General features: G+C 31.8%; 1 protein-coding gene across 6 annotated transcripts in view; it reads right to left on the bottom strand.

Moving 5' to 3' along the window:
- Positions 1-13,066, bottom strand: part of SMARCAD1 (SNF2 related chromatin remodeling ATPase with DExD box 1) — an 83,281-nt gene that overhangs the window by 17,427 nt on the left and 52,788 nt on the right. For all 6 annotated transcript variants that reach the window (XM_079154737.1, XM_079154738.1, XM_079154739.1 and 3 more), the window contains 2 exons: positions 8,160-8,359; positions 2,604-2,694 (listed from right to left, as the gene is read on the bottom strand). In XM_079154737.1, coding sequence (XP_079010863.1) covers positions 2,604-2,694; positions 8,160-8,359 — 291 coding nt within the window. The remainder of the gene's footprint in view (positions 1-2,603; positions 2,695-8,159; positions 8,360-13,066) is intronic.

Genomic DNA, 13,066 nt, shown 5'->3' on the forward strand with positions numbered 1-13,066 from the left:
TCCAGCTTTATTAAAAATAAACCTGTATTTGGGCTGGGGTTGTGGCTTAGAGGTAGAGCACTTGCCTAGCATGTATGAGGCAATGTGTTCAATTCTCAGCACCACATATAAATAAATGAGTAAAATAAAGGTCCATCAACAACTTAAAAAATATATATATATATATATATATAAAAGGTATATTTTTATTTTATAAAAAAAGAATGGATAAACAAACGCAGCATATTTTTACCATGAACTATCACACCATGTAGCAATAAAAAAGGACGTAAACTACTGATACACATAAGAACAAAAATAAATCTCAGCAACATTATATTGTACCAAATGAACTAGAAACAAACAGTATATACTGCATATGCTTCATAACTAGAAAAAATTAACCCATGGTGGCAGAAATGGCAGTGGTAATGGTTGGAAAAGAAACATAAGGAACTTTGTGGGATGATGGAAATCTTTGTTTTGGGTGGTGGTCAAAATGGTGTTAAGTGTATGGAAAGTCATTAAGCTACACACTTATGTTTCAAAAAAGTAAATTAGATACCAATAAAATACTGATTAAAAAAAGGCTAATGAGGTTTTTACACCTCAGGGGAACCAAACATTATGCAACTATTATGGACTGAATTGTGTGCCCAAAAATATACATGTTGAAACTCTATGCCCAATGTAACTACTTAGAAAAGGGCCATTACTGAGGAAAATGTTAAAAGAGGTGATAAGGGTGGTGTCCTGTTCCAATATGAATGGTGTCCTTTTAAGAAAGGAGACACCAAGGATAGGCACACAGAGAGAAAAGGACACTTGAGGTCACAGCAACATTTACATCATTGTCTACAAGCCGACATCAGAGGCCTATGAGAAACCAAACCCAACACCATATTAATGTTGGATTTCCAACCTACAAAAATAAATTTCTGTTGTTTAACTACTCAATCTGTGGCTAATTTTATTATGGCCACCTGAGCTAAGTAAGCCAACTTTAAAATACTGGGCTTTACATGTAATAAAAATAATTTCACATAATATATACTTTATTTGATACCAAATACAATCTTAGGATATAATTTTAATAATACTAGTTTAGGTCACTTAACAAGGATCAGACAGTCCATAAAAGGCAAGGTAGAGACCCAATGCCAACATCAGATTCCCAAGATTCCCCAAGTCCAGTTATATGACTGTAATGTTCTTTATTCTATAACTAATTTCTGTAAGTATTTTGAAATCCTGTATGTGTTACTCACTTCTTGTTTTTGAGAGAGATTTATTTAGGAAAACAGATAATATACATTCAAGGGAAAATATAGGCTATCTTAAGAAAGAGACAGTTTTAGGGGTAAAGTAAGAAATATACATTCTAGGGAGAATGTGGGGCTATATCAGGAGGGAGAAACAGTCCATTACTCACTTTTCTATTAGATAAATAGCATCTTTGTTTTAATGAGTATGAAGTAAGTACAGGAATATGTCTTACAATACTAAATGTTATTTCCTTAAAGCCAACTAGAGAACTAGTGTCATTATCTTTGTTAAAATTTTTATTTTGGGAATTCAATATACAATATAAAACATATGTATTCAATAAACATTTATCCACAGAACACGTCTTTATTTTTTGTGCTGAGAATTGAACACAGGGCCTTGTATATGACATGACTTGTTTTTAATAAATATTTTTTACAACTATACCTGAAGGAGGGAAGGAAATGTTAGATTAAAGTCAAGTTTCTGGCTGGTCATGATGGCACCTGCCTGCAATCTCAACTACTTGGGAGACTGAAGCAGGAAGATCACAAGTTTGAGTTCAGGCTGGGCAAACTAGTGAGACCCTGATAAATAAATAAAACTAACTAACTAAATAAATAAATTTAAAAAGGGATTGGAAATGTAGCTCAATTATAGAGTGCTTACCTAGCATGTGAGAAGCCCTAGAGTCTATCCTCAGTACTGTGTCCCTCGAAATGAAAAAGGCCAAGTTTCTGTATGACCATACCTAAAGTAAATTTCCTTAGTTTCAAGCAAATATGATTTGGGAAAATGCATACTCCAAAACATCCAATTAAAGTAAAATGGCTGAAATCATATTACTAATATGTAGTGTAAATTTATTTACTGACAAGGACAGTTATATTAAAATTTAAAAGCAGCTCTATAAAAAGTACACATATGGTAAAATCTTATTATATACACACACACACACATATATACATATGTTATGTGTATACATACAAATACATGCATACCTACGGAAGACAAAATCTAGAAAGACATCAAACTAGTATTTGTTTTTAAATGGTAGGATTCTAAGTGCCTTGATTTTCTTCCTTACGTTTTCATGTAATGTCCGATTTCTAACACAGGTATTTACTATTTTGATAATAAGAAACATATTAAATCTGTTTTCATTTTGGGGAGGAGACAGAAGATAAGGTTAAAACTAACACAGGGAATAGAAAACAGTGGGGTGAGAAAAAGAGTAAGATACTGAAGTGAGCGCAGTTACAACTACAGTGGCAAGGAAAAGTGCCATATTTTAAATGAAAGCAAGGTTGTCTTTTTGATGACTGGAATAACAAATAAAAGTAACAGAATACACTTACCATTTCATCTGCCAAAATGCCATTAAGTCCATGTTTATGTACCAATGCCAGCCAATTCAAACCAACCTTCTGATAGGGCTTGAGTGACAAACTGGTAAAGAAAGAATTACCAAATATTACAGATTTATACTTTTATCAGTTTTCTATACTGTTTCCTGACATGAGGTTTAAGTTCACAATGAACACAAAAATTGAAACGTCTTAGACATAGCCTTACCTTTTAACTTAGCTGTTATAAGCTATGTATACCTATTTAAGAAAACAAATCCAAAGCATAATAATTCTATTACTCTTCCCAAATTTACTCTTATTTGTTGATTTACTTCTTATGGCAATTAAATTACATAAAATATTTCCATATTTGGTCATAATGTAATGACACCAAATTAATTTCATAAGTGATTAGAATAGTAACTATGATAACATTATTAACTTAATATTTAACCCTAGAAAACAAAATTGTACTAATTTGATTTTAACACATTAAGGAACTTAAGAGTGTTAGGACAAAAATCACAAATAAAACACACTATTTTCTAGGCTGTTTTAATAAATACTTTCTGAATATGTACCAGTCACCCCTAGTACCAGTAATATGTGTAAATTCTAGAGTATGTGTACATATGGGTAATATCTAAGTGTGTACTATGTACAAATGAAAATGTGCTATACATCAATGAACACTAGTGAATAGACAGTAATATGCAGGTGTCAAAATCATAACTTGGAAACACATAAACAGACTAATTCCTGGGAATGATCAATTTATATGGGAGAGTTACAATGAATGAAAACAGCTTTTTCCTAAATTTTTAAGTGGTTAAAAATGAAAAGCAGTTATTTAATGACTATCTATTATAAACAGACATATATTTAGCATTTTTCAGAAAGCACCCCATGAACCCTTTTAAATATCCTATCAAGTACTTATTACCATTATTTTTAACAGATGGGGAAAAAACTCAAAGCTCAGATATCTGCTTGAAGTTGCAAGGCTATGAAATGTTAAGATTCAGACATTAATTCATGAAGTCAATTTCATTCACCAGGATAGCATGCACCCCAAACAAATGAAATCTTGGACAAGGTCATGACATAATAAACGGTTAAGGGGTCAAACTCTGAAATCAAGACGCCTTTATTAAAAGAAGTTTGGGATGAAAGATGTCCATTTTAAATGAACATCTTTAATTACAATCTGTGTTTTATTTGTGAGGGATACAATGTATAAAACATTTCAAATTTTAAAAATAAAGCTACATATAGGAGAAAAATCACCATTTATTTCCTAGGTATTCACAGTTCTTCGTTGTATTTTTAAAAACTCATCTTTTGCCTTCTTAGGCAAAACTTCTGTGCTACCACAAAAGCAATAATCTTACAGATGCAAAATCTGCTTGGATCAGAGAAGTAACTTGCCCAATATCATATAGCTAACCATGTGTACAGTGGCAGGCCGGTATCCAACCCAGGTTCAGCTCAAACCTCACCTCTTAACCACTAAATTGTAAAAAAGAAAAAGTTCTCTCTGACCTGCCTACCCTATCATCAATATTGAATTCTCCATTATTTTTCTGAATGCTTCCCAGTAATTTATTCATCCACTCATAAGACTGGCATTTTATGAAAATGAAACTTGATAAGGTAGGCCAATTATATCACTTATAAATCACCCAAGGACCAACATGCATTCCAACATACAACCTATCATATAAGCAAGCAAATATTCTCAATAAACAAAAACTACTGAATGTCTCTCACCAACACATGCTGAGAGTCAACTGATACTCATTACACATCAAATTTTAAGAAGTGTTGAGGAAAAGGCACCTATTACACAGAATTAGGACATTAAACAGCTTTATTATACCATTTACACGTAATATATGTAAGTATCACACACACACATACATACACACATGCTTCTGATCTGTCTAAATTACAAGTAACTATATTGCTTAGTATCACAAGATTCTTCTGAATATAAAAGGATCAATGAAAATTCAATTTTAACAAAAACATTTTGGCCATGCACATTGGGGTGTGGCTATAATCCCAAGAACTCTTGAGGCTTGAGTAGGAGAATAGCCAAGTTTGAGGTTGGCCTCAGCAACTTAGTGAGAATCTGTCTCAAAATTTCAAAATAAAAAATAAAAAGGGCTGGGGATGTACCTTGGCGGTTGATTGCTAATGAGATCAATCACGAGCACTACAATGAAAAACAAAAACAAAACCAACAACACACACACACACACACAAAAAAAAAAAAAAAAAAAAAAAAATTTATAACTCCATTTATTATCACCAATTTCTGAAACTGGATAGTTATATTCTTTCTCTACACTTTCTACTATATAGATGCTATGTAATCATACCTCCCTCCCATTTTTCTTTGACACTGGAGTTTTCTAAGAATTTCTATGATTGCTTATGAACCACAATCACCAATTTATAGATAAGAATGTAGAGATTTGCTCAGGTCTTCTGAATTATTTAAGGACTCTTTTCTAAAGACAGTTATATCTATAAAATATCTCTAAACCAAAGGGTTTCTTACCTTCCATTAAGGAAAATAATGATTTTAAGATTTCTGAGATCATGAAAGAAAATGAGGCAAGTTATTTTAAAGTAACTTGTTTTGTTCGAGGAAAAAAATACAGCCTTCCAAATTTACCATGAGTTTTTCATAACTGAAAATTAAATTGGGCTTATATCTCCTGCCAGAGAAAACTGATTTCTAAATTATTTTTAAATGTGAAAAAGGCCAGAAATAAAAACATCAGGGGTACATATAATATGCTAAATTTGAGTTTAAAATAAAGTAATATAAGGGCAGAGACTTGTATGAAGTGGTACATGTAAATAAATTAGAGATGCTGAATGAACAAAAGTTCAGATTTGAAGTGTGACACAGTTGCCATACATTAATACTACCACATTAGTTTGTTTTAATAGAAGTATTCAAACTAAATAATTACACCCTAGTACTATGAATTAGTCAAACTATTATCTTCAATATTGGTGTGCATTCACATCAATGTCAAATGGATTCACAGCTCCTGTTGAAAAACTTGATAGAAAACTTATGCTGTCAAACTCAGGATGAATAAGAACACTGACAGATTTACCCCAGAATAGAAAGGACACATCTGATTAAATATACTGTATGTTGAGCATGTAAGAAATCTTTGTAAAGACAGTAGAGCTGATGAATTTAAAGTCTGAGGAAAGACTTAGCAATTTCAGAATTGCTAAAGCCTGAGATGGCTGTATCTATGATAATAATAAAACTTCCCTCTTATTATATTTTAACTTGAGGCAATTTTAATTTCGAGATTTTAAAAATAAAGATTCATGAATGTAGAAAGGTTTTACCGTACATGGCAAATATTTTTCTCTACAAAGACTATTTTTAATAAGGATATCTGTATCTCCAAAAGGTGAATTTTGTTATAATTTACATAAATTTTTAAAGGAAAATGAAACAGTTAACATTAATACAGCTTCAAAGTATAGTTTGCTACAAAGAATTTGATCTGCTAAGAGAAAGACTGAAGGGCTGGGGAGTATAGATGAGTGGCAGAGCTCTTGTGTAGCAATGTATGAGGCCCTGGTTGATCCCTAAAACTAAAAATGAATAAATAAATAAGAAAATAAAAAGAAAGAGACAAGCATGAGTATGATAGGTTCCATTCATCAGGATAGTCTGATGTTTTCCTCTGTGCTAATATGTTTCCCAAGGAAAAAAAAAAAAAAAAAAAAAACTGGAAATGATTCTATACTAAGCAGTCACAATGCCTGGCTAGTACACTAAGTAAAGAGTGCTTGTGCAACTCTTACCTGCCTGGAGAACAAAAACCAAGACAACAAATTCTATCCTCTAAAAGTTCACTTAAATAAACCCTAAGGAGACTGATTATATAGGTTTTTAGAAGTAGTTCTTTGGATTAGATCCAATGACCACTTACCTAAATACAGAAAGAAAAAAAAAAAAAAAATCCAAAAAACTGTTTTTTCCTCAGATATTAAATATCTCATAAAAAAAAAAAAAAAAAAAAAAAAAAAACCTCAGTCTAATAGAATGGATAGTGTTACCTGATCGTACTATTTACAAGTAATAAGACTTTGTGAGTGTGGTTTTAGAAAGAAATTTTTAGGTGATGCAATAAAGCACTTGATTTTTTAAAATCCAAATTATGATAAAGTAGACTCAACTGGGTAAGTCTTGTAGAGTGAAGAACTCCCCATATCCAATGCTGGAGAACAAGAAGCAGCAGCTCCAACTACACTTTTAGGAGATGAATTTGCTGATATAGTTCTCTCTATGCAACAGAAAAGAGCTTCTTTTGTGGTAACTGCATGACGTTTCCCTACACCATCCCATAGCACCCTAGAAGGGCACAGAAAAGATTGTAGCTTATTTTAAAGGCCAGTAATCATATCCCGTTTTTTTCTTTTTCATATCTCAATTTTTAATTATTAACAAATGATCAGCAACTATGCTTTGATCATTAACTTAGAAAAATACCAAAATTAAAATCAACAACTAAGGTTATCATTTTAATAAGACCCTAATGCTAATCTTACTAAAATATCTATCAGAAATATTCTGAACAGGTGTAACTCATTTTTTAAGTTGCATACCATTGCACAGTATGGATAAACCATAATTCATTTCAATTTTCCCTGCTTTTAGGAACTCAGATTGTTTTCATAGTTTTGCCACTATAAATAATATCATAGCAAACAATTTCATGTATTTTTTTAAAAAGGAAGTATTCTGAACAGTTCTGGGTCTCCAAACTATTAAAAATAAACAAGCTTTTAAAGGAAGTTCAAAACAATTTCCCCACCTCAAGCCCCCAACATCATGCAAAACATAGGAATTCACAATTATAAAAAGTAATTTTAGTATGTACTAACAACTGGACAATTTTTTGTGTTTATTTTTTGCAAGAATTCTGACAAGGTGTTTTATTGAAAGTAACAGTTTTGGGGAATATTACACTTATATAATCCGCTTAATACAAGTTGTCTGTCCTTTCCTACTTAATGTGTTTTTAAAGCCAAGGATTTTAAAATATTCTAAAATATTTCAAACATTTCACCACAAATACGGGACATTTTAATCATTTTATTTGTAACTGAAAATAAAATGGGCTAAAACAAATTTTTACACTGACATAATTAAGCAACTGATGTTTTCCCAAACACCAAATTTATGTATAGGGGAGCTAAAATGCCTTTTCAGTTTCTATGATTAGATATAAGAAATTATCATCAGACAAGGAAGACGTAAGTTACATAACACTAAATAATTTCCACCTACTAGTTTATAACGATATAATGGAATAAAATACCCTACTTGAGAAGGGGGGAAAAAAAAATCGATGAAAAACCATTCATATGCTACTAATGTGCCATTAAAGGAAACACTGGGGGTTCTCTAACACTAATGGCTATATCACATTTAATTTCCCTAGGCAGAAAACAGAAATAAGTTCAGATATTTTACACAACTGAGATAAAATAGTGACTATGTTCAACAAATGTTACCTTTGGTTTAGAATGGAGGGTTGTTCTATATTCCATCCACCTCCGTTTCCGGTAAGCATAGTAACTTGTTTGGTTAATTTATTTGAAATGTCTTCACATTTGTTCATAAGTCTTATAACTACATCCCTTTCTTGAATCAGTGTTTTACAGTTCCATATCAAATCTTCTGATAAGCCATTTGTTTTGGACATCTTTGTGAACTATGACATGGAAAGAAAAACATTTTAATAGTCCAGAGCTAGTAAATAGAAAGCCAAATTCTTTGAGGGGAAAAAAGTTTGTTAATTTAAACTTTTATTAATCAAGTTTAACGAACTGCTAAGGGTTAAGCAACTTCTTCATGTGCACATTTGCATTCCCATTCTCCTACTGTCGCTTGAAACTCACTCTGTTCAAATAAAATATATCTTTCCCTCTCAAAATGTATAATTTCAAATTTCAAAATTGGACCTTGGCAGCTATTCTCTTATAGGAGAAACATTAGTAGGTAATTTGCTAGTATCTCCCATCAAGTTTTTTCAAAATCTTAGATTTGCTTTTCTGTATTAACACATACCATGTACCTGATCTGGTCTCCATTTCTGCCACTTCCTGTGACCTATTAACCTTTCTAAAGCATATTTTTACATATCCATTATCGAAGTGCAACCCATCCATAGTCTTCAAAACTCATTTGTCACTTGATATTATGTTCTCAAACTAAGACTATTACTTGAAAAGATATTACAAGAATCAAAAGTTAATTATGGGAGCTGGAGGTATAGTTCAGGAATAGTGTTTACATAGCATGTGTGAAGACCTGGGTTCAATACTGAACATACAAACACACCCAAAAGCTAATTATGATCTCCAATTAATATTATGTAAGACTTTCAAAAATCAATTTCAATGTAACATTTATATAAATGGTTTAGTGCAAAAGAATTTCCTTCAAAACTTATACTTGTTTTTCAAAAGATGAGGCTGAAAACTTTAAAAGAAAAAGCTATTTTTAGTATATCAACATTAGAATTTTTCATATGGATAGCTGAAAAATATCCTGAAGAACATTACAAAAATATTTTTTGCCTGATATGGTAGCACACACCTGTAATCCCAGCAACATGGGAGGCTGCGACAGGAGAATCACAAGTTTGAGGCCAGCCTCAGCAAAGTAGCGCAGCCCTTAGCAACTTAGTGAGACACTGTCTCAAAATAAAAAATGGGAAGAACTGAGGATGTTGTTTAGTGATAAAGCACCCCTGAATTCAATCCCAAGTATCAGAAAAGGGCTTTAAAAAAAGGGGGGATGAGAAAACCCAGAAGTTTTTTGAAAGCTTGGGTAAAACAAAAATTCCCATAATCCAGAACTGAATAAAAGCAACCAAAATAACACCATCTGCTAGATAAAAATCACACGATTTTGATTTGTCATATTTTAGCATGTTCTTCCAAGTTACATGAGTAAATTAACTACTCTAAATTATTCCTGTGATCAGTTATTTCTAAATTCAGAGAGAACCTCCAAACAATACAAAATCAATACTGCTAGAATATACTGATGCATCTTTGCAACTTTTAACAATATACATTTTTAATTTTTATCCTAGAATAAGTTGGTAAGATACGAATTATCCAATTTATTCTAAAATCGTATTATTGCTAATGTTCTGAAAGATTTTAAGTAAAACAAAACACACACACAAACCCAACTTAGCACTTCACAAAATGGCACTGAAATATTAAGTTATCTGCACATACTTAACATTTTTATAAGAACAGCATTTAAGGAACCACAGATGCCTTTTATTCAGGTACTCATTAAATCCTAAGTATTCCAAGATCAGTTCACCAATTCTGGATGAACAAACTAAGGTTTAATTTCCAAGGTCATAGAGTTGAACAAGAGAATCTGAAGTCTATGCTCTTTTCCCAGTAACAAATGCCTTAAGACCTTAAAGGTTCAAAATAAGTAAATGAACATTTTTCTATAGGCAATTGCCATTTATTATGCAAATTCTTGCATTTTAGCAAATAATACTCTAACTGATCAAAGTGCCCCGTCAGAAAGACAACACAGTTTCTGTTCTCATATGGTTTATAGTTATTGGGAAACACGTAACAATTTTAAGTGAAACAACTAGTATTATAAGGGAAAGAACAGAATTTCATAGGCACTTATCATAAGCAGACTGATGAAATCTAGGATCTAGGAAAAATATCTCTTTTCTTCCTTTTACTTTTTTTTTAAAGGCATAAATTGATTATGGTTACTCAGAAATCACAAGAAACAAGTGACTGGGCTGGGGATATAGCTCAGTTGGTAGAGTGCTGGCCTCGAATGCACAAGGCCCTGGGTTCAATCCCCAGCACCAAAGAACAAAACAAACAAACAAACAAACAAAAAGAAACAAGTAATGGGATAATTAATCCAATAATACCCAGAGAACTGAGAAATAAAGGGAAAGAAATACTTATGAATTTATACAAACAGCAAATATGTAGAGGGGCAGATTAGGGAAGTTCTTTTATAAATAGTTCCTAAAGAAGTAGTAATGACAATCTTAAAATATTAACTTAGCAAACCCTGATTAAATTATGGATCTAAGCATGTAGCATCAAACACTGCTAATAACACAAAAATAAAACAGACATTACTATCTTCTGATGAAAAAAAAACACATCACTAACTACTGGAAGCACAAAAGTAAGCAAACAGAAAAACTAAATTAAGAATTGGAGAAACAAAATGTTCAGCAAAAATAATCATGTATTATCTTACATAGCTCATCTAGAAAGGCATTTACATAGTCAAAATAATGCAAACACCACAAATGATCTTCAAACTTACCATATCATCAACATATTGGTAAGTCTCAGGAATTGGAAATGATATGTGAAAAGAAGCCAACAATGAGAAGAACACAAATCTACTCATCCATGTTGTTATGTTGATAGATAAGGCTTACACATGACAAAAAATGTAATGATATTACGCAGATATATGAAGGCAATAAGAATGGAACATAAGCTGTAAAAGCAATTACATGTGGGAAATAGACTGTGGAAAGGAATGACTATGAATTTTGGGGGAGAACAACCCTAAATATTTAACCTGTTAATCCTAACAGTGTGTATAAGTAATAAAAACCAAAGTTAACAAAAGAATTAATAGAAGTCCAGTACTATTTTCTTCCACAATTAACATCGGAGTGAGTGGCATTTAAGAAAAGGTGTTTAAGAACATTCTGCTGACACCATGTTCCTGTTTTCTGAACATTTTAAAAACCATTAACAATCTGATAAGTTACTCAGCTTTACCAAAAAAAAAAAAAAAAAAAAAAAAAAAAAAAACAAGGAAACAAAAAAAAGACTTAAGAAATACAAAGTACCCTGTAAATACATACTGTTATTAAATAGGGGCATGCCTGCAATCCCAGTAGCTTGATATCCTGTCTCTAAATAAAATACAAAAAAGTGCTGGGGATGTGGCTCAGAGGTTAAGCACCTCTGAGTTCAATCCCTGGTAACAACAACAACAAAAAAGAATTTAATGATGAGCCCAGAAAATACGATCCTATTTATATGGTCTGAAATACAAAAAGATGATGCTCAAAGTATCTTAAATGATAGGTATCTTTGGTAAAATTTTGGATAAACTTTACTTTCTTCTTCATTAATGTACTGTTCCAATTTTACACAGAACAAATCATTTTCAAATAATTACTTTCTCAGGGGGAAGAAAGAAACAAATCCATGACTGCTACTTGTTGAATAATTACATGAAAAAAAGATCTCAATCTGGTCCTGATTACCATTCTCTTTGATTAATTAAAAACTCCAAGAATCACTCTTTTTCAAAAGCAGTCTGAAACTGAAGTACCCCTCTCTTGCCACAGTGTGTCACTGTTCCAGAACAAAGGTTTAATTTTCTATAGGATGGAAGAAATTGTTTAAAAGCACATTTATTTATTAAATTATTTAATCCCTACTTAACAATAAAAGTCTAAGAATACACATCTAATCTTATTAATACGAATAAGTTGGCAGTAGCCTCCAAAGTACCCAAAACACATTTATTTTTTTTAAACCAAAGTTTATCATTATACAAACTAAAACAAAGCCAGAGTAGAGTGATCTTATAATCAAAGTTAACAAAGCCTCCCTTCTGGAAGGAAGAAATAGGCATTGCAATGCTTCAAGTAACAAATTTATACAGACATCTTATAGAAATTTCTGAGTAAAAACAAAGCCCCCCCCCCCCAATAAAAATTGGGGGCTACAAGTTACCAGTAAATGAAAGAAGCACAAGGAGCACAGAATAGAATATCAGACATCAACTAAACTTGGGTTGCTTGGCTAACAGCAAAGGAAAACTGCATGTGTGCTGATTTAAATGTTAATGAAGTACATACATATATGAAGTTTGGGGGTTGAGCTACTCATGAACTGAGCTATTCATGAATATTGTATTCATCAGTATAAACACATTGCTATTCTGATTAACACATAAAGAGGCAATGTAATAAGACTTATCATGGACACAATATATCCCCGACTCTACCTTGCATAAGGCTAGACAAAAATTCAGTAAGTGGGTGAGGAACTATCAATCAAACGTGAAATTTGGCCATAAAAACTTCCATTTCACCAATTAACAATAACTAGTTTTTAAACTAAAAACACTTTTGGCTTAGTACACTTCCGAAGTCTACATGATTTAAGGATGTGATTTTCTTAGGATGAGCACTTAAATTATTACTATTATGCAGAAAAGCTAAGAGTAGAAAAATTATGAAGTTAAAGTCTCTAAATTTTGATGCAAATTAAAAAACTCAATAGGATTAAATAAAGATGCAAATATAAACACCCTTTTAGGTAACGGACTTTTTCTTAAATAACCAGCTTTTCCTCAGATAAAATGGGTG

This window comes from Sciurus vulgaris (genome assembly GCF_902686455.1).
Source record: "Sciurus vulgaris genome assembly, chromosome: 9".
In the NCBI taxonomy this organism is placed as follows: Eukaryota; Metazoa; Chordata; class Mammalia; order Rodentia; family Sciuridae; genus Sciurus; species Sciurus vulgaris.